The following is a 22,754-nucleotide window of genomic DNA, read 5'->3' on the forward strand; positions in this document are numbered from 1 at the left end:
TTAAACAACTAATAGATCTAATTTGACGCTATTTTCCACAACCTTCTGTTAATATTAGAGGCAAAAAGGGTAGAGTTACTATTAAATGGGCAGTTTTAGTATGCCAAGATTTTTTATGCCTCAGATTGTTACCAAAGAAGCATTGGATAAGATTTTAATTTTGGAATTAGTAAAACTACTGCAAGTCGTTGGATGTATAGAATGACTAAAATTATTGACACCTTGCTGACCGATTCATTAATTTACCAAATATAAGAGACGAGAGACAAATTAATAAATTAACATTTAGGGAGAGATCCAATTTCCCTGGTGTTATAGGTCCTATTGATTGCACCCATATTAGGTACCTTATTAAAACCAAAAGTAGATGAACACAACAAGTTTTTGTGATTTTCCATTAATTCAATTATTATTATTTTCCAATGGGTAGTGGTAGTTTTAACGACATTTTTTTATTTTAAAGAAATAATATACGCATATATTTAAATAAAAAAACACGGAGGCGAGGAAAATTATCAAAATAAATGGAAATTCTTAGTGTTTACTAATAGAAAAAACAATTGACGGTTCCATCTGTCAAATATTAGGGAAAATAACAAATATATACCAAGATATATACCTAAATCAAATGGAATAAAACGAGTTTAGCCGAAAACTAAAATTTAAGTTGACTAAGTCGCGATCGAATTCGAAGTCGTGATCGAATCGTGATTTTAGAATCGCAGCTGATCGATTTAACCTAAACCACTTTAGTGATCGCTAAAGCGGTTTACGGGTGATTATACATGCGAATTATGTCGTTAAACCGATTTCCACTAAACCGCTTTAAGGTGCTCGTATGAACTTGGTAAGTGAATAGTAGTGATTGTTTATATTTGAAAAATATTCCGAATGAGGCAAATTAATTCAAATAGTGTAAAGATTGAAGTTACTGAGGATACAACATCGATGCTAGAAAATAAGTATAATGTAGAAGGTAAGTAAGTGGTTAAAAAGAAATGATAAAATAATTCACGATAGATTTTGCTTACGTAAAATTCCACTAATTGGGGCTACCTCTATTTGCCATTATGGTAAAATGTTACGTGCAAACTGGGCTTTACACTGTCGGTCGGATAAAAACCGCTCTTGCATATGACACTCCTACTATATTTGTATGTACATGTAAATCTAGCAAATGCTTAGACTCTGACAATTGTTGAATAATTGCTGAGTTTATAGAAATTTATAAATTTTCGTCCTGTTTATGGTGAATTAAGACGAAAGAATATCATGATCGTGCAAAAAGGGATGCAGCATATAAGACACTTGTGGAGAAACTGAAAGAATTAGATCCTATAGCCGATAAAAATGCTGTAATAAAAAAATGAATAATCTAAGAAGCAATGTAAGAAAAGGGAAAAAAATGAAGATACTGTTAAATCGGGAACATCGGCAGATGAAGTTTATCACCCTAAGTTGTGGCACTACGACTTAAACGCCAAGAAATTCCACATCGAACTTGAATGCAGATGAGGAGACTTCTATCTACTATTATTTATATTCATTATATATTTAGTTAATATAATTGTTTGCCATGGTACGCTGCCCTCATGATTAAAATAATACATGAAATTTTCCCTAACATTTTTTGCTGTATCATTGATATTGCCGGGGTTTCGTTGCTCTAAATTTTCCATGCTAGAGTTATGTGTATCGTATCCATAATAATTAATAACGGTTCCGTCAGTATTTTCTTCTTGACCACATTGTTTACGTGCGTATGATTTTGGTGAATTTTCTATTAGAAAATTGTGCAGCACAACTGCGGCCATTATTATTTTAATAATGTTTTCAGGTTCAACATTAATTTGAGTATGAAATATACGAAATCGTGCAGCCAATATTCCAAACGCATTTTCAATGATGCGCCTTGCACGAGGCAATCTATAGTTAAATTTTTTTTTTTCGAGTTCAAGTCCGCTTGTCGAAATGGTTTCATCATATCGCTGCGTAAAGCAAAAGCATCCTCGGTGACAAATACATACGGCAGATTCCTACCATTTCCTTTGACAAGTTCTTCGGTTGGGATACGTAAATCACCTTTTGTCAACATTTCGAAAAATTTTGTGTTTTGGAGAACACCTCCATCCGAAATACTTCCATTGGTCCCAAAATCTGCTAAAATAAATTGATATTTGGCATTTGAAATTCCTAAAAGAACCATACTGTGTCGGCCTTTATAATTAAAAAATTCAGAGCCACTTCCAGTCGGCGGAATGATGTCAATGTGCTTGCCGTTGATTGCGCCCAAACAGTGTGGAAAGTTCCATCGTGCCTCAAATAAATCTGCTATTTCTTTCCAATCTTCCTGGCATTTGGGGAAACTGAAAAAATAAAACAATAAAATTACAATGCTTACAAAATTACAAATAAATACTAAGTAATATTATTTTTATGTTAATAATATTGTTTATTTTAGGTTGAGTCAGTACAAGAAAACGTTGACTCGGAATGTCCATCTCAAGCACAACCTACAACAGACGGTACCGAATCGCTAACGCAAAATGAGAAGGTTGCGTGTTCTTCAAAGAGTGGCACAGTGACTACTTCTCGATCAAGGCCAGGAAAAAACAACTACGATTCTTTAACCAAGGATGTTTTGACCACTGTGCAAGAACATTTTAAGCGTCCACGTGCAGAGGAAGACCGTTTTGCTGTTTTTGGGAAAAGTGTTGCTATGAAACTAAGAGAAGTGGACAAAATAAAGGCAGAGTCTAATTGCAGAAAAAATAATCAACAATGTAATATTCGAGGGTGAACTGGGTGGCCTTACACTGAAACATAGATGCGTTAACATGCAGGAAATGTATAATGCAAGAAATCCTAACATGCAGCAACTCCAGCCACTTATACTGCCTTGCCAGTCGGCTTCCAATTCTACATCATATTCGTCCTCTCCCAGCTTTATTAGTACCCCTGCTACAAGTCCAAATTGTCAATTCCAACAAAACAATTCAACAAACCAACAACAACTGTCTTCTGATGTTGTAGTGGTTGTACGATTGAACAATACATCTGCTGCTTCTTATTTTACCAACTTCACAGACGATCAAGTGGTAACAGAATTTTGAAATCCCCTTAGATAAGGAAATCCCACAGATAAAGAGCAAAAAAGGCTTTTTTTCTACTTTTGAGGTTATGTAAACCCGCAAATTATTTAATTCTTAAAAACGTATACATGTACAATGTACATTTTCAAGAATAAAAAACCTAAAGTGCACAAAAACCCTGTTTTTGCCAACTCTTAAGGTTTTGTACACCCGCAACCTTTTTTTTTAATTCTTGAAAATGTACATTCAGGCTCCTAAAGTACAAGTCATCATCTGTCAAATAATGCCGTTATTAATAATAATTATTAATATTCTTACTTAAATAATTTGTAATAAATACGTTTTAAAAAATAATAATTTGTCTTTTACTTACTCTTAAGTATTGTTTGCGCAGAACTTTATACAAAGCATCACACGTTTCGGGAATTATTTTTCCCAGGGCCTGAGGTGAAATAATTGTAGAATACTTCAAGTCTTCATAACTTCTTTCTGTTGCTAGGAATCTTAGAGTTGCAGTTAATCTTTGATGAGGTGAAATGGATTTTCTCATTACAGTATCCTTCTTTATAATAAAAGGACTCACCAAAGAATGCAATTTTAAATATGTTTTCTCATCCATTCGTAGATAGTTTTGAAAATCTTTAGGTTCAAATTTTAACTCGTTCAATAATTTGACGTGACTGTAACTTTTTCGCTTTAGTATCCAATCTTTGCACCATTTTTCCCGTTTTTTCCTTACACGTTTATTTAAAGTCAATAAGAGTGCTAGCACAGCTAACGCATCATCACCTTCCGACGCCATCATCAACTAAACAAATTCTAGAATTTCACCATAGCGTGTGTGGGCTTGTCAGGTCTTCGGTATACCTGTACAGTTTTACCCGCACAGTTGTACCTGCACATACCTGGACTGCTAATGTATATGGCCACGATACCCAAAAATGACCACTGCCTGGTGGCCGCCATTTTTATAGTGGTTGTGTCCTTTTTATGTTGGTCACTCTGAACATTTTTAGTGTTGCCAACAAAAATATATTAAATAACGGTATTGAAGTTGACGACTCGACGTTTGACGTGTGAGTATAGCGGATTGCCTAGTTTTTGGCGAATATAGCTTCCTCTTTATTTAATATGTGAATAATGTGTCACCATTCTTATTTAAACGTATTTGGTTCACTGTTTCTCAAAACCGAATTATTGTGAATTGTCTGTCTATGTTTATGATAGAATAATATATAGTTGTTTATGTTTACTTAATAAACCCTAATTACAAACCCCTTATAAAATCATCTATATTTTGATTTTTATAGATTGTTGTATACCTGTTAATGTGGAAATACTGTACATAGAAGGAAAGTAAGAGGCCCAATAGTAAAAATAGAAAGAAAATAAGTGTCTTTAACTGAATTTTTTAAGTGAATACAAGCAAAAATTTAAATGAAGACCATCATTTTCATTTATACGATTCAAGATTATCAAAATAAATAATAAAACAAATATTTTAAAGTAGATGCATCTATACCAAATTAAATGGAACTTGAATGAATTCTTAAAAAAGTACAAGAAAAATCACAGATCTAAAGCAACTATCTTAAATTCTTAACTAAATGTAACTTTCTATTTTATATTGTTGTAAACATAACCTCTCAAAAACTTTAATTGTTTTGTTTCTCTACAATTGGCACAAGTGAAATTTGTCAGAGTGACCAACATCGAAAGGATACAATCACGTAAAATGGCAGCCTCCTAGTAGTGGTCATTTACTTTTGATTGAATTGGCAGTCCAGGTATATTTATTAAGTTCATGAAGGCAAAAATATGGTAAATCTGAGGCGGTAAATGGTAAGATTTCAATGCAGAAATTGTCTAAAAGTTAAAAAAAAAGGTGATACGTATCTGTTTAAGTCACTTGTATACTACAGGAGCCTCGTGATAGGTACACCGTGGGATTTATGACCAGCCTATTTATTGTCATATTTTTTTTATTTTAGAACTATATTAACACTTAGCCCAAAAGTATAAGTAACCTAAAAAGATCTTGAGTTTGAAATTATCACATGGTTGCCACGCCACGCCCCTGAAAGACTGAAATGGAAACATACAAATAATTACTGTTATTGTTAAAATAAAAATTATTGTTCCTAAAATATACCCCTTTGAATAATTTTTCTACCATCCCTTTAATATCCTATAAAAATTCGAAAAGCGTAAATGTTGTTATCCCATAAAGATCCACTAGACAGTCAATAGGTCTCATATAAGGTACTATCCAAAAGACGTCTATGTGATCAACTTGAAAAAGTCCTGGAACTTCCCATAGACATGAGATGTAACGGGACGTCTTAAGGTTTTAATGACCGAATTCTGTTGACTGTACTACCGTATCTTAGATAGAACTGGTTACCATACAGAAGGGGTCTTCGTGGATATCTCCGAAGAATTTGATGGGGCATCACGGACTAATAGGCAAAATTTGTGTTTTCACTTTGACAAGTATTTATCTAGTTAATATCTATCATTAATCTGCTAGATAGATACTTGATAGAGAAATATACAGTCTCCTTATATTCTAGCAAAAGTACTACAAATCTTCCCACTAACAAAACAAACTAAATCATCGTTACAATATCGACTTGAAGGTGAAACTATTTTTGCTCGCCTTTGTACATCAGGCAATGTCAGAAAAGTCACACTTGACCAAAGACAACCCTACTACTGAGAGATGCTCAATAAATAATAGTTTACCTTCAAAATATGTAATACTGAATGATGTATTTACTGTTTTTAGAAGGGTCCTAAGGCAAGCCTCATCACAAAATGGAAAATATAAGACTATAAACGTTTTTTTTTCTATAAAATGCCCTTGAATTTTAACATATTTATTATCGAATCCAGTAGATCCACTTACACGGTCTAACGCAAAAACCAATACCGCAAAACACACCTCGTAATTCAAGATATCATCATATAAAATACCTAAATCTAATCCGTGTTTACTTAGATAACGAGTTTAGAACAGTTTAGGTGAATCGTATTCCCTGCCGTGTTCACGCGAAAATCATTCAAGAAATTATTTTAGTGTTTAATTCGAATCAGGATATAAATAACCTTTTCATTTACGGTCAAACGATTGTTGAAACTAAATCAGAACACTTACCCTTATTTATTCATCAGTCAGGAGATTCACCTTGATTGGATAATTGCCCAATAAAAAAAAAACTGTGGCAGCGAAAATGGCAAAGCAAAGCTTGCTTAGTTGTGTTTATCTATGAATTCAGTGAACAAGTGTCTTCGGATTTACCCTATTAAGTAAGTGAAAAAAATTGTCTTTAAAAGGAGTTCTTTCATTGATTTTGCAGAATTTACCGTTAGGGTTAGATTTAATTATTTCTTCTTTTTATATTACCAGTTTTTAATGTTAAATCTAAAAAAGTACTTATAAGATATAGAAGAGTGATTGGGACAGGAACCTGCTAGTTCGTTCATAAAAAAACCGTTGTGCACAAATTTGCTGCTTGCATTTATAGTATTCCATGAGGTTTGCGTTATATGATTGGAGGTCAAAATTTTGTTTAAATTATAGGTTCTCTTTGCAAAAGCAATAATTTTTCTGCCAGATTTCAAGCGCACATACAAACGTCTTAATTCTTCACCCTTATTATTTATGTGGGGAGTTATCCACAAGTATCTCTTTGAAGAATCTATTTGAAGTCGCTTGCATTTGGTAAAATAAGGAAAACTCATGGTAAACAAGCTTTAAAATGTATTAAAGAAATAAGTCAATTTATTTTCACAGCACAGGCAGCAATTTCTCTGATTAAAAATAGAGAAGTAACTGAACTATATTAATATGCATCAGTACAGGTCATGCGTTTCAAGTTAAAATGCATAATTTGTTCTCGATGATCAATAAAAGTTCATTAAAAAGTTATATTGTCAAATAAGGTGCACGATGAACCTTGATCTCCTAAAAATTCAAAGAAAACTTGATATAAACTATAAGAATGAAATGCATGACCTCGTAATAAAAAATCATCCCAAAAAAACAATAAACCATTACATTTACACAAAAGACTCAATAACTTGTCTATCAATACTATTAAAGGTTAAAAAATCTGAACTCGAGAGACGATACAGATACCACACTAAGTATTTAAAATTAATAACAGTTTTTACTATACTACTATGGTTTTTACATATTACTACTATGGCAGCGTATTCAAACTGATTTGGTAATGAGAAGTCTTTATTCTCAAGATGACTAGTCTTAAAATCTGAGGTATGCATGTTAAAAACACCGATGATACTCTTCACTTTCTTTATTTTAGAGTAACTGAGACAAAATAAAGGCTATCAAGACCATCAATATTCCTCGACAGACTAACTTAAAAAAAACGTGCGACTAACATAATTTAACCTCCCTAAAAGAACTGGGCATAGAATAATATTGAGGGGGTATACTGGAACTGGGTTATATAACCAACATGAATGTTCATGTATAGGAGAGAGAAGCAGTGTTGCTAGATATCATTATCGTACTGAACGTCGATATGTATACCTTCGAAAGTTTAATTAATATTACTTTGAAGTCGAAAGTTTAAGGGGAAAAAATTCTGAAAATATTCTTAAATGTATTTATTTCCTAAATATTACAAAATTTGAATTAAAATATGGTTAACATTCATCAAAAATTATGTCATTGTCCTCAGATTCTGCGTTAGTTTCTTTCTCTTTTGTCGCAGCTTTATTCTGATAAAGTGTCGCTGACGTCATACTTCTCAAAATTTTTTCACTAGGATTAAATCTAAAACAGTTTTGTTCTAGATGAACTTTCTGGGAAGATAACATATGACCATTTAACGTTTATTAATAGTAACCAATTATTCTATTTCTTGCCTTAGTTTTTATTAAATTCACCTTTGAAAATTGCCTTTCACAACTGGCACTTGAATGCGGTAGTGACAGCACATTTAATGCAAACTTGGACAAATCGGGGAATATGAATTCTCCACTAAAGTCTTTTACCTGACTTAGTTTATAAAAAAACATCAACTTCCGTGGATTCTGGTAGATCCACAGATTTACAGAATACCAGATGCGAAAGATCGCGGATATAAGCTCCCGATATTCAATGCCCTTGAAAAGGATGGTTTGGACTGGCCGCACCAATGTATTTTTATGTTTTTTTTTGTAGGGATAGATGTTCTGCACTATCGCTGGGATATTATAATGCATTTATAATGTCAAAATAGAAATAGGCTTAAATAAAACAGAATGTAAGGGTTCTTGAGAACATTTTTATTTCATTTAACAGAGTTAAGGATCTTATTTAATAAAACATTAAAGATGAAACAAAATTTTTAATCTTCTTTTAGTTTTATCTGATTTTTTGGCAGATGATAAATCTCTGTTGGTGAATTTTAAAGTACAAAATATTTTAAGTCGTATAAATAATTTTATTAAATACTGGAAAGGAAAGTTATTACATGGGTGAGTAAAATTAATGCTTTTCATTATCTCGAAATATTAACTTATTAACTCATCTTTTGGAAATCTAAATAACGTCGTTCCTCCACCACTGTGGCTGAAACAATAAAGACATACACACTTATACCCCCCCATTTCAACAAAAATAATACTAAAAAAATATTTAAAAAAAATACAAATATATTATTTCAATTTAATTATTAATCATAAACACGCGTACTAGGCAAAGAAAATTAGAAGCACGAGGCGCAGCAAATTAAACCCCTTGCCACCGTACTAGGCGGGTGATGGAAATCCATCACCCAGGAGGCGTGTCTGAAGTCTGGCGCTCGCACGCGTATTTTCGATCAGTTTCGCATTTTTATTCTGTAAATGTGTGTTAGATCTTCGTAAATTTGTAATTTTCTCTACTGGTCATCAATTTTTTGTAGTTGATGTGTGTTTTGAAGTCCACAAATTTGAGGTAAAGATTTCATCAGCGGTAAAAGTGTGGTCTCGTTGCCCTTTTTGATACTATCTAAAGTTAAGATGGGCAACTTACTTAGCACCGGATCTTCGAAATTATACCGTTTTTTTTATTTCTAGACAAGCAGTAATTAAAAAATTACGACAACGTTGAAGAAAATCAATTTTAGCAGGTTCCTCTAAAGAATCTATATTCTGAAGAACCCCAATACCCAAATGCATATTTGTTATTCGAAGGAAATGTGCATCATCAGTTGGGTCAATTTTACCATCGTCTGTTTTATTGATATAGTTTTGTTCCATAAAAGCTGATAAAAAATCTTTGTAACGCATAACCATCTTACTGTGTAAATTTAAAATTACCACTTTTTCACTCTGAAAATATTTGTTAAGGTCGACAAATTTAGGTAGAACCCATTTCAAAAAAATATAAAATATATTTATCTCGAATGTATTAAGAGCAATATTTATTTCCTCGCTGGATATAAGACGATGTTCCAGGTAATTTGAAGTGAAAAACAATTTAAAAGGTTCCCACTGTTCCAGGATCCGCTTAACCACCTGCAGTAACGACAACCAACGACTTTGGGCTGGTCTAAGTATCTTGTGTGGTTCAGTATTACATCAAGTCCTGAAATTCTCTGAACATTGCCTGTCGCTTAGCGCTGTTTTTAAAAAAACCGTAAATATTTCTGGCCAAGACTTCACACATTCGGGGTAAATTTTTACACGCTTCACTTGCGCATAAATGCAAAGAATGGCATACACATTTCTGAAGCATTAATCCCGGGATATCGTTAGCTAATTTGCTTGCCACGGAGTTTTTACTACCAAACATGGTATTACAGCCGCCCGATGCAAAACCAATCATATTTTTAAGAACAATGCCATTTTGCGATAGGAGTGTTATTATTTCCTCATATAGCCTCCGGCTAGTAGCACCTTGATCCGCTTTCTCAGGTTCATCCCCAGAGAAAATTTGCAAAAGTTTCCAGAAAAGAGTATCAACTTTACAGATTTTAGGATGGAAAAATCTTACGCATATACATAAAGTTTTAACTGATGAAATGTCAGTAGATTCATCAATAATCAGACTGAATTTGGAGCCCTTTAAATAAAAGATTATTTCTTGTTCGGCACAGGCAACATTTTTAGAAACTTGAGTCGCTTTAAATCCTCCTAGTGATATTCCCTGGGCAATTTTCGAGTCAGAAAAACAAGTTTTAATTAGATTTGTTGAATGATCAGCTGAATTAAATGAGATATTGTGCTCTGTCAAAAATCCTGTTATTGTAATTTCGGCCACTTTGCTCTGAGTTTGCAAAGAACTCTCAGGTTTATTAAACAAAGAGGTTATTGTCCTCTTTGGAAAAGCTTTTACGTTCTGAACATGCTTTGATGATTTAGCATGATTTTTAATAACGGTTAGTTCTGCAGTAAGCTATAAATTACAAGGACGACACCTAGCCTTTTCATCTGAAAGTGCAATTTAAATATATGAGATAAAGGGAAAAAACTTAACTCTTGATAACAATTTACCATTACTTTTAATAAGCCAACCTTTAAACCTCGAGTCTTGTTCCCGCTCCACTCGGTATTTTTGTTTTCGGTGCTTAAACTTTTGGGAACATTCGCCGTCGCCGCGTTTCAACTTTTTATATTTAGGAGTTGAACTCCTACTTTCACGTTCAGATTCGGAATCAGACATGGCTACTTCTTATTTTTTGTTAGTCTAGTTTTTACACTAGTTTTAGATAAAATCAACGACAAACACAAAATCAACACCGCTCATAATTACCACAATCACGTGTGAAAGATGCAGGTAAACTGTAAGCTGTAAGTAATTTACGATGAAAAATAAGAACAGGGAATCCCCGATACGCGATTCGATATACTCTAGTTGTGTACGGCGCCGCGCCGCCCATAGCCGCTCATATATTTTGTAATATGTGCCATCCATTAGATAGGCAACCACAATTATCACTTACTAATGCACCACTTATAGGCAACCGCTTATTAATGCACAGAACACTTATAAATTCCTACTTAATACTATAGTATGTTAGTGACTTAATAAAATATTATTGGTAACAAAATATTACTATTGTATGAAGTGGCATTATCGCATAAGTACTATCGTACATCGTACAAGCATTGGTTTTATCGTACGAAATCGATAATTATCGTACATCTAGCAACACTCGAACCAACTGAAATGCCGGTTTATGCTAGTTCAGTGTCTCACGCTAGATGGCATATAACGCCACCGTATTTTTGATCTAATTTAGTAGCAGTTCCAAAGTCAGAACTGACAAACGCTCACAAACAGAAGATGTTCTGCAGAAGGTTATTGCCCTCATGTAGTTGCTAAGTTTAAAACAAGTATAGCTTTTATGCCTGCCTGCCAGATTTCTGTAATGCACGCAATTTCAGCAAACGCCATAGAATGTAAAAAAAGTTTAAATTCTGAAGATTTAGTTTCTCCTAAATCTGCCAGAACTACTTGGTCTAACCCGATGTTAATATTTGGTTCCGATGATATTGGGAACGAAAAAAACTGAATTTCTTCACCGCTAGGCGTTGAGGCCAGTTTATTGGTTGTATTAGTTTGTATTTCAGCTCTTTAGTTAATATTCTCTAGCCCTAGCGTCAGTAGCCTCAATAGAAAACTTGCAATTTTTCAATTTAGCTTTGAGATAGCTCGCTTGGTCAGTCTCGTTGAGATCAAGAGGAATTCTTGACACAGAGATGGAAGTGTAAGGTATTGCTTTGTACCAGCAACTGTATTGCTATCTTTATTTAAGTTAATATATTTGTTCAATGTGTGTACTGTTGATACCCGCATTATAGCATGATTTACTCTCTGAATCGATACCAAATCCTATTGTAAATTGTTTTTGTAAAATGAGGAATATCTTGGGAATTTCCTTGACATATAGCAATAAGCTTTTCCAATTTATAGATTGTAGAGCCACGTTCCACAACACTATTGATCAGGGTTTTAAAATAGTCAATTAATTCTTGTGATTATTTTCGAAGTGCTTTAGAAACAGACAGTATTTAATCTATTTACCTATATTTCCCACTTTAGTGCGATTCTTCTATATTTCCTCTTTATAATTTGATTAATTGATTAATTGATGGAGTTTCAGACATGCCTTGAAAAGTTGGTGAATGCAGTTAAGGCAAAAGTGAACCGCCTTTAAAAATTAACGGTCTTAATCCAGATCTCACTTTGGTATTATTACTCTTTGATAAATGTCACATGGAAATCCAAAAACCTTTGATTAATTATCTCGTGTCACGCGGTCCTGATTACATTTAATAGATTACTGTGACATGCTTTTTGCTCAACCTGAAATTTTCTGAGAATGACCCTCCAAAGATCCAAAACTTTGCTAACTTTTTTAACTCTAGTTTTGGAGAATAACCCAACTGGAATTATATTTTTTTTTGTGTTTTAAAGCACAGAATTGTAATATCTATTATTGTTTATTACTCACGAATCACTAGCACGATAGAACCGTAGATTACGACAATTTATAGATAATCGAACACGTCAAAGCATATGCGAAAATCACAATTTTAACAGTAAATCTACTATTGGAAAATAATTTAGTTAGCATGTATGTAAGACATGCATAAACATCATAGTTCACGTCTCTGCACCTCTGGATTAGACCTCCATAGAGTGCCTTTCTAATTCCGACTGCATTAATAAAACTAAAATTGTTTTTGGATATCTGTTCTTCGTATTTATTTTCGTATATATATTCCTTGCACTTCTTTAGCCATTTTTCGGGGATATTTCCAGAATTATGGATTCTGTTGAGAATTCAGCCTCTATTTTTTTTGATCACTGCTTTTTTGTTTTATCGTTATTTCTTTTTCGTAGATTAATATGGGTAGAACTGTAGCTTCATCTGGCATTGAGTATGTATACTTTTTACTCTTGTATACTTTTTGTATAGGTTAAAGCTATGCTCTGACAGTCACTTCAATAAAATTTATATTATGCTTCTTCAATGGTTGGCTACATACACATTTTCTTTAAGGAACTGCGGTAAACTCATTATTCCACAACATGCATCTTAAGATTATGATGATCATTTAATTATTTCTCTCAGGACAATAAGAAAATTAAAAACCACACTCTATAGTCTATAGAATTAGATAGTGCTTGGATTAATCATTGGCATAGTGCTGTCTTGTAACAAAATTGTCAATAAACTTAACTAAGCTGCTTAAATTCGCATGCAATATTCTCTGATTTGTCAATGGTTTTTAATTATGTAGAACATAAGGTACTTCTTCAGCAATGCTTATGTATTTTATAGAAATAAAGCATTGAGTGTCACAGGGATTTTATTTCTCCGATTCTCAAATCCAGGATGCTGATATATTTTAATTAGTATTTTTTAAGAAGCTGCTAAGCCAATTAATCATCAACTTGATCAAACGCCTTGGAGAAATCCGTATAGATTCTGTAAATCAAATAATATATTTCATACATAAGGAAGTTCGGAACTATTGATCTATTCCCACATCTACAAAGCTTTTGTTATTTTCATAACAATAAAATTAGAATCTAATACCAAAACCCTCTAGAACTAACAAGAGGCGATTTTTTATATTTCAATGTCGTTACGTGGGCATAATTTGAAGACATTACGATCCAGGAAAATTAAAGAAATATCGCAGTGCATAGTTTTTTATTAAAGGAAATGAACTTGATGCAGTTGTCAAGTAGTTACGGAAAAAACTGGTGAGGGTCACAGACAAATTGATGCGGTGTTAAAATAACCATTTAGGCCAATTGGTTAGTGGCACCCGTGTCGTAGCGCTCACTTTCGAATAGATTTTTTAATAATGACCGTAAGTTTGACGCTTTTATTTTATTTCTATTTATTTATGCTCAAAATAATTGTTGTTTAATTTTCTCATATTTTTGGTAAACTGTAGAGCTTAGATAATAATAAATAAAAATTTTGATGATTTTTAATTTTATCTAATTTAATTTTTAATGATTGTCTTTTCTTTTAATTACCAGATTATAATTTTTCCACCAGAACTATTTTAAAGTTTTGTAGGTTCAGGCATGTTTTGTTAAGTTGGCTCAGGCCCAAAGATATTAGACAATAGCTTTTGTATCCAAATAGTGAATGAATGAACATGTCTTCGATAAAATAGAGAAGTACCAGTAGTACGTCTACGGCCTTCTACAGAAGTAATTGAAATAGTTGCAACCAATAGATTTACTGCTGCGTCAAAAAAATAATGACATTATTGACATTTTATTTTTGTGCTCTGGTAGCTTAAGTATCTTAAGCCCAAAATGAACAATTTAAATTTTAAAACGTACAATATATTAATTTCTTATATGTCTATCTTTTTTTTAGAAATCATGAAAGCCTTTACGTGAAAAATGGCCAAAACTATCCTCAAAACCACTTCAGATGCACAAGAAAGTAATAATCAACTAAACCGCGTCTCGCGAACCTATTTATCAATGGAACCGTCTCCGATTTTATCGAAAAGACAAGCGGAGCTGTTCTCGAACTTTCGAATCGGATCGAGTACCCCGGATCTTCCCCACTTTGGCACTAATGGCAATAGTGAAAATGGAAATCCGTATTTCGTTAATTCCAGGTTAAAGAAAGTCGACACTGAGGCCAGTTTGGCTAATAGTTTCATTGGTAACAGTAATGGAGTTTACAGAACAGAATCTAGGTGAGTATATCTATTAGATTAGCTTTATAGTATATTAATTAATTTGATATGAATAGTAACTTGAAACTTGGTTCCATAACACCATAGTTGATAGAAATTTAAGGACTAATAACATGCTAAATTAAGGTCAATCCTAAAATATTGTACCGGTGTTCTTGTTCGTTAGATATGAATTAAGACAAAATAATTTATTTACATACTTCACTATGAAAACACGATTGAATATATATTTATTTACAACTATTTAAATTTCGCGCCAATATTTCGAACTTTATTTTACTTGCGGCTTTTTATATACTCGGTAGAACGCTATTTCGGGAGACCCGTTTTCGGCTAACCTTCACACTGTCGTGCAGTGTACAATATCGTTACAAAGTATATATCGTCTTACAGTTTTTCTACAAGGTGTTATTTGTATAATTTTCAAATAGACAATATATAGACACTTTTAGAGCTGTCCGGGTCGTCTGACAGAATATTTATTCACAACTATTTAAATTTCACCACAATATTCCGAGCTTTACTTTACTGAACTGACAACTGAAGGCGATACGGCGAATTATCGACGATGCGGCTTCTTATATACTGGGCAGAATGCTGTTCCGGAAGATTCCCGCTAACCCTCAAGATGTCGTGCGGTGTACCATTTATGTTTTATATTTTTATATTTATTCTGAAATAACGTAGAATCAGCTGCTTTCTCGGTGTTTATAATATCGTTTTTAAGAAAATCAATTTGATCATTGTAACAAAGTGCTTCGACTAAAAAGTAAAAAATCGATAAATTTCATTGAATCCTTTGTAACTATTTAAAATGACCTTGAAAAGCACGTAATTATAATGTTTCATACATAGTTATATTGTTTGATTCTGAATTAAGATTTTGATCATTGCCTGCATTCGCACATAGAGAAGTATCCTGGATTATCTTTAGACTCATTTGATAAAAATGGTCTTATATCTAGAGCTGATTCTATTCACTTATAATCTTTTTTAGGTCCAAAAAATTCATGTTGTCTCACTTCTCTACTAATCGCAGTACTTCCAATCTTAAAGTAAATAAATTATCAGTAATGCAACTGTCGAATATCGGAATTGATGTTCAAGTACTAAGTAATGTCCTTTTTCCTACTGATTCTGGTTACATTAGATAAATTACTAAGCCTAGTGATGTGGTACAGTTGCTCATTAATACAGAAGAGATTCCATCAAAGCCTTGCTAACATCCAAACCTATTGGATGATACTACCCAGTTAAAACACATGTCTCCCAGTAAAGTTTAGATTTCTGACTCGTTTTGATAGAGCTTATAAGCTTTGCTGTAGGCAATACTATTTCTGGGCCAATAAACCTATTCTCCTGTTCATTCTTTCCAAGTCTAGTGTGACGTTGAATATATAATATATATCAGTAGAGGTTTACATTTAAGTGCTTTTTATTTTACTTATCTCATTATAACTGTATCCTAAAGAAAGATGAAGAGAACGGAGATAGATCCAAATTTACCAATGCAAAAATGACACAATAAAACACACATGACAGTTACAATATATTCTCCTTACACCTCTAATAAATTTACAATATACAATATTTAACAACCTTTTTTACACTTATCTAACGTAGGTTTCCATTCAGGATCGGCATGAATTAAAACCTTAATAGTACCGCACTCCTGCTTATTAGCAAAAGCGTACGCCTCACAAGCGTCTTCCAATTTAAAATGATGCGTTATTACAGACTTTACATCAACTTTTCCATCAGCTACTAACCCGATTGAGGTGCCAAAATCGTTTGCGTACGCCAAGGAGCCTATAATCTTAATTTCTTTTATAAGTGTTTCCATTATTGGCAAACATTGGTCGTGTTTTCCTGACCCAACTAGCCCCATTTTTCCACCTTTACCAGTAGACAACATGCCGACCCTTATAGTTTTCTCATGCCCGGTACAGTCGATAGTTTTATTCGGAGGACGTCCAATTATCTCGGTTATTTTTTTCACAATTTCCTGCTCGGGGACATCTTGGACGTTGATTGCACAATCGGCTCCTAAGTCCATCGCTCTTTTAAGCTTAAAGGAGTCTGTATCCAAAATAACCACTGGTGATGCACCATAGGCTCTGGCAGCCTGTATGGCGAGCATACCAACGGTTCCACAGCCCAGTATAAGCAAAGCATCTCCGCAGGTTATTTCGCAACGTTTACAAGCGTGTACACCGATTGCTAAAGGCGATATGAGCGCTCCTACTTCGTGGTCTAAGTGACATGGAATCTTGTGGCAAAAATCTGCAAGTATTGCCATCGAAAGGTAAAGTTCCGCAGAACTTATAAAAAGCATGTAATTATAATGCTTTACCATCTCTACATAGTTGACCCTATTACTCATTTGATTACCTTTAGACTCATTTGATAAAAATGATATAATATCCAAAGCTAGTTCTATTCGCTTATAATCTTTAGGTCCAAAAAATGCATGTTGTCTCACTTCTCTACTAATCACAGTACTTCCAATCTTAAAGTAAATAAATTATCAGCAACGCAACTGTCGATTATGGGATTTGATGTTTAAGTACTAGGTAATGTGCTTTTTCCTACTGATTTTGGTTATATTAGATTAATTACTAAGCCTAATGATGTGGTACAGTTGTTCATTAATACAGAAGAGATTCCATCAAAGCCTTGCTAATATCCAAACCTATTGGATGATACTGCCCAGTTGAAACACATGTCTCCCAGTAAAGTTTAGATTTCTGACTCGTTTTGATAGAGCTTATATGCTTTGCTATTTCTGGACCAATGAACCTATTCTCCTGTTCATTCTTTCTAAGTCCAGTGTGACCTCGAATATATATTAGAGAAATTTCGTCACTAGCCTTCAATATATATCAGTGGAGTTTACGTTCAAGTGCTTTTCATTTTCCTTATCTCATTATAACTGTATTCTAAAGAAAGAGGAAGAGAACGAAGATAGATCCAAATTTACCAATGCAAAAATGACACAATAAAACCCACATGACAGTTACAATATATTCTCCTTACACCTCTAATAAATTTACAATATACAATATTTAACAACCTTTTTTACACTTATCTAACGTAGGTTTCCATTCAGGATCGGCATGAATTAAAACCTTAATAGTACCGCACTCCTGCTTATTAGCAAAAGCGTACGCCTCACAAGCGTCCTCCAATTTAAAATGATGCGTTATTACAGACTTTACATCAACTTTTCCATCAGCTACTAACCCGATTGAGGTGCCAAAATCGTTTGCGTACGCCAAGGAGCCTACAATCTTAATTTCTTTGATAAGTGTTTCCATTATTGGCAAACATTGGTCGTGTTTTCCTGACCCAACTAGCCCCATTTTTCCACCTTTACCAGTAGACAACATGCCCACCCTTATAGTTTTCTCATGCCCGGTACAGTCGATAGTTTTATTCGGAGGACGTCCGATTATCTCGGTTATTTTTTTCACAATTTCCTGCTCGGGGACATCTTTGACGTTGATTGCACAATCGGCTCCTAAGTCCATCGCTCTTTTAAGCTTAAACGAGTCTGTATCCAAAATAACTACTGGTGAGGCACCATAGGCTCTGGCAGCCTGCATGGTGAGCAAACCAACGGTTCCACAGCCCAGTATAAGCAAAGCATCTCCGCAGGTTATTTCGCAACGTTTACAAGCGTGTACACCGATTGCTAAAGGCGATATGAGAGCTCCTACTTCGTGGTCTAAGTGGCATGGAATCTTGTGGCAAAAATCTGCGTCATGTGCGAAATATCTGCAAGTATTGCCATCGAAAGGTGGAGTTCCGCAGAACTTGAGGTGTGGACAAAGTTGGTATTTACCTGCAAAAAAAAATATTTTCAAGTTTATTGGCACTAGCAATTTATAGAACAAACTAGACCCGTACGTACCTTTTTTACATAACTGACACAACCTGCAGGGAATCTGAGGTTCTACAGTCACTTTATCTCCGACTTTAAGATTGGTAATGCAACATCCAACCTCCATGACTTCCCCCGAGGCCTCATGGCCGATCACAATAGGGTGTTTAAGGATATTAGATCTGATCTGTCCTTCGTTGTAAAGGGTCAGGTCCTGGTGGCATATGCCGCAAGCCATAATTTTCACAAGTACCTTAAAAGCGCTTTATGAAATACACGGCTATAGACATTGTTTATATTTTTTACCTGACTAGAAGTGATTTTCGGCATCGGTCTGGCTTCAATCCGGATGTCCTTTGGGGAACAAAGTACCGCGCTTACATTTTCATTTTTCTTCTTACAGGGATCGTTCGATTTGGTTTTACAGGAGCTTGCGGTCTGTTTACTGTTCTCGCAGTCCGAGCTGAAATTTTTTATCCGTTGGTACCGGTTGAAATATTGTAAAATCTGATGCTTATTTTTTTGAATAAGTGGTATTAGACAACGGGAAATTTGGAATGCCATGTTTATCGAAAATCGGCGGTTTTATGGAGAAATCGCAACTGTCAGACTTACTGGTTTATAAGATCATTGTATTACCTCTGGTTATCTCTCAAATAAAGTGGTGTGTTCGGAAGTCGATATAAGGGTCGTTCCTACAGCACCGAAAAAGTGTGACAACAATTCAGGGATTAAATATTAACTAGCACGAATCTAACAAGGTATACAATTTTGTTAAGAACATAGTAATAAATATACATTAAATTACATTTGCCCATAGGGCAAAGATACAAATATTACTTATAGCTACAAAAATTATATAAAATAAATGATTCAATAATATAATAATAATGCGCATGACACTTTGTGCAATTAAAATTGGTTAAAAACTGATTTAATGATCAATGAAAAACCTGAAAATTAACCCTATTTTTAAAGAAAAATAAGATACAAATAGTAATTATAGCTGCATAAATGGTATAAAATAGATGAGTAAATAATATAATAATAATGCGCATGACATGTTGTGCAATTAAAATTGCTTAAAAAATGGTGTAATGAACAATGGTCTAAATCTGAACCACAACATGTGTGATGTGACATAATCATATTGTGCCTTACATTTCTATCATGAGTCTCACTTCTAGGTATCAGTTTTTCAAATAAATACTTTGGTGTTTTTAAATAAATGACAAAAAAGGTATTACATAAAAATACCGTTAATCGTTTTGAGCAAAATGGTTTTTTATATCCGCTGTAATATTTTATCAAAATAGGGTTAATAGATGATTAGACAATAACTGATTAGCGAGAGGATTAAAGCATCTGAAAGTTTTTTCCTGGTTTTAATATGTGTGTTTTTGCAAACCTATAATCATTAAATATTTCTGAAATCTAAAAGATGGATCCCAATCATTCCCAAAATTTTTACACTCTTATAAAAATCCACCCAATTTAACACAATATGTATATTATTCATAATATTGTCCTTCATCCTTGTTTTGCTTGAGCTAATAATAATTTATGCCCTGTTGAATGGTCTATGATTGAATGTAAATCATTATTTATACTAAGAGAGGCTTGTTCAATATTGTTCGATTCAAAATAGTGAATCAGCTGAGTATCAGCGGCATATTGGTAGACATCTGACGCATTAACCTTAGATGGAAGATTCCAGGTATACAAAAGAAATAAAAGTGGGCCCAAAAAAGTGAACTCTGAGGAACCTCAGATATAATTATTATTTTTGAATCAGGTGCGATTAAAAAAATTAAATGACAATATTTTTGGCTACCAGTAAGTCATGATCGATTACATCAAAAGCCTAAGTCTAGTCTAAGACTATCAAAGTTACTGCAAGCTTTTTATCGAGAACTGTTACATTTAAAAGGGCAGAAGTATTACCATAATCCTCTCTATATCTAGACTGTTGAACAAGTAAAAAATTATTCCGTGTAATATTTGGGCATGTACAACCCTCTACAAGGCCCTAGACATAATTGGCAACAAACTTATTGGACTCTAGGTATAGGACAAACAAGTAGTTCTGGCCCTGAGCGAGGAACTTACCTATTTCCAAACATAAATGTACAATCTTAATTATAGAATAAAGAATATGTGATAAATACAAATTCAACATTTAAAATGTAACAATCTGATGCATTCTACTGGATAATATAAATTATTTGTATAAAAAGAGCACATAATTTTGTTAAAAAACATAATGGAAATAATTATAGATGATCTCCATATTTTACTTAAAACGTAAATAAAAAATAATGGTAAATCCCGACACAACAAATCGAATTGATTAAATCATATATCACACTCGATTCTAAATATAAAGATGTTATTGATCTTTAAACAGGATGAGAGTAACACCTTATAAAATTATATTGTTCCTATACAATTCACGCAGCAATAATTAGAAAGTAAAATAACCTCATATCGATAACAAACATGCGATTTTTACAACATTCTTAGCAATACATTTTGTAAATAAACATAAATTGTGACGTTTACGAGAAGGCGTGTGATTTCTCTTAAAATTGGATTTGAATAACGACCTTTATCCTTAACACAATTATATCATAACAAAGCAAAGTTAGGTCAGCTTTATTGCACTTTGATACAATAAATGATTAGTAATTGATAATGAAATTAGGTAAATTATAAAATAGCAAAAAAATATATGAACCAATGAATAGGATACAAAGTATACAACCACAACAATTTAGTTGTGGCATGTAATACGTAAGCCACTTCAACTCTTGGTAACCATGGACACAAAATATATAGGTATACAATTATTGTTTGCGCTCGTGGATTTTTCTTATTTTTTTTAATTTACCTCAAAAGCATTTTCAATCTTTATTTTATGACAACTAAAACTTTCATACGCGTGCAAAAATGAATTAGTAAAATATTTCTGTAACATCGTATGAGCACAATCATACCAGCAATGTTTTACAAAAATCCTCGTTTTTTATTTACATTATTAGATGGACATAATAAAGTATATTCTAATTTGCAATGTTACATACTAGACGGTTTTTTAAACATTGTATATCAGTATCTTCAAAATAGTCAAAAGCTACAATTTCTACAATAAACTTAATCATTAAAAAAAAATGAATCGAATGCATTTAGATTATGCTCTAAAAGTGACTCTTGAATTGGTTGCTACTCTTAGTGACTGCTGCTGAAATTTCGCCAATTATCTTTTTTTTTTATGGTAAACACAAGCACAAGAGGGAAAGTCCTATGTCACTCTTGGAGTGGTGCTTGCGCGAAGATATTTGTGGGCGTTTATCTTGAATCGCTGTAGGTTGTATGCGTCGGGAAATATGTGAGGTGGAAGCCCGTTCCACAAAGAAGATGTTCTCCAGATGAATGAGTCCCGATACAGCGACGTCCTTGGGGTAGGCAGGTGGGCTCGATGTTGATGAGCCGCAACTGCTAGACGCGTCCTTCATGCCGGAACAGCCCTGGGTGGAATCAGGCCTGCCAGCTCAGAGGAGCACTTACCGTGATAATAACGGTAGAATAAACAGAGATCAGCCACCTTTCTCCTGTGCTCCAGACTCTTTGTCAGTTCTGGTTTGTCGATAAAACGAATAGCTCTCTTCTGTATAGAATCCAGCAGGTTTAAACTATGCTTGGGTGCAGACCTCCAGACATGCGAGCAATACTCGAGGAAAGGGCGTATTTGAGCTTTATAAAGAGTCAGCAGCTGTTCTGGTGTATACAGTTTTTTCATTTTGAAAAGCACTCCGAGTTTTTTGGAAGCCGCCCTGGCGACCTCGGCAACGTGGTCATGCCAGGACACACTGTTGGTGACCTCGACTCCTAGAAGATGTAAAGATGATTTCATTGGCAATGTTTTCCCTGCCATAACCAGCTCCGGGCCACCAAGGTTAGTCTTCATCGTAAATACTGCAGCCTGCGTTTTTTTAGCGTTAAAATTGACCAGATTATTACCGCTCCACTCCAAGATTGCTCTAATATCGTTGTTAATTGAAGCTACTTGTTTCTGCCTAAGATTCTGAGAACTTGCG

General features: G+C 33.8%; 2 protein-coding genes across 3 annotated transcripts in view; one reads left to right on the forward strand and one right to left on the reverse strand.

Moving 5' to 3' along the window:
* Positions 1 to 6,117: 6,117 nt before the first annotated feature.
* LOC126744854 (ATP-sensitive inward rectifier potassium channel 12-like) overlaps positions 6,118 to 22,754 on the forward strand; it is a 98,326-nt gene continuing 81,689 nt past the window's right edge. Inside the window, exons 1-2 of one of the 2 annotated variants that reach the window (XM_050452413.1) lie at positions 6,118 to 6,401; positions 14,444 to 14,774. In XM_050452413.1, coding sequence (XP_050308370.1) covers positions 14,470 to 14,774 — 305 coding nt within the window. In that variant the 5' untranslated portion in view covers positions 6,118 to 6,401; positions 14,444 to 14,469. Of the gene's footprint in view, positions 6,402 to 13,817; positions 13,920 to 14,443; positions 14,775 to 22,754 lie in introns of those variants that run through there. The other variant, XM_050452414.1, reaches the window with a different exon arrangement.
* Positions 17,785 to 19,293, reverse strand: LOC126744855 (sorbitol dehydrogenase-like). Its single transcript, XM_050452417.1, has 3 exons — positions 18,964 to 19,293; positions 18,688 to 18,910; positions 17,785 to 18,618 (listed from the first exon to the last, which is right to left on the reverse strand). Exons 1-3 carry the CDS (start codon positions 19,219 to 19,221, stop codon positions 17,840 to 17,842), a joined length of 1,260 nt encoding a protein of 419 aa, XP_050308374.1. The 5' UTR covers positions 19,222 to 19,293; the 3' UTR covers positions 17,785 to 17,839.

This window comes from Anthonomus grandis, chromosome 15, assembly GCF_022605725.1.
Source record: "Anthonomus grandis grandis chromosome 15, icAntGran1.3, whole genome shotgun sequence".
Lineage (NCBI taxonomy): Eukaryota > Metazoa > Arthropoda > Insecta > Coleoptera > Curculionidae > Anthonomus > Anthonomus grandis.

Excerpts from the sequence above, each read along its gene's own strand:
- LOC126744855 (XM_050452417.1), bottom strand. The coding sequence starts at position 19,221 with ATGGCATTCCAAATTTCCCGTTGTCTAATACCACTTATTCAAAAAAAT. Across the intron at positions 18,911-18,963 it reads CGAAAATCACTTCTAGTCAG|GTACTTGTGAAAATTATGGC; the intron begins GTAAAAAATATA and ends AGCGCTTTTAAG. Across the intron at positions 18,619-18,687 it reads GTGTCAGTTATGTAAAAAAG|GTAAATACCAACTTTGTCCA; the intron begins GTACGTACGGGT and ends TTTTTTTTGCAG.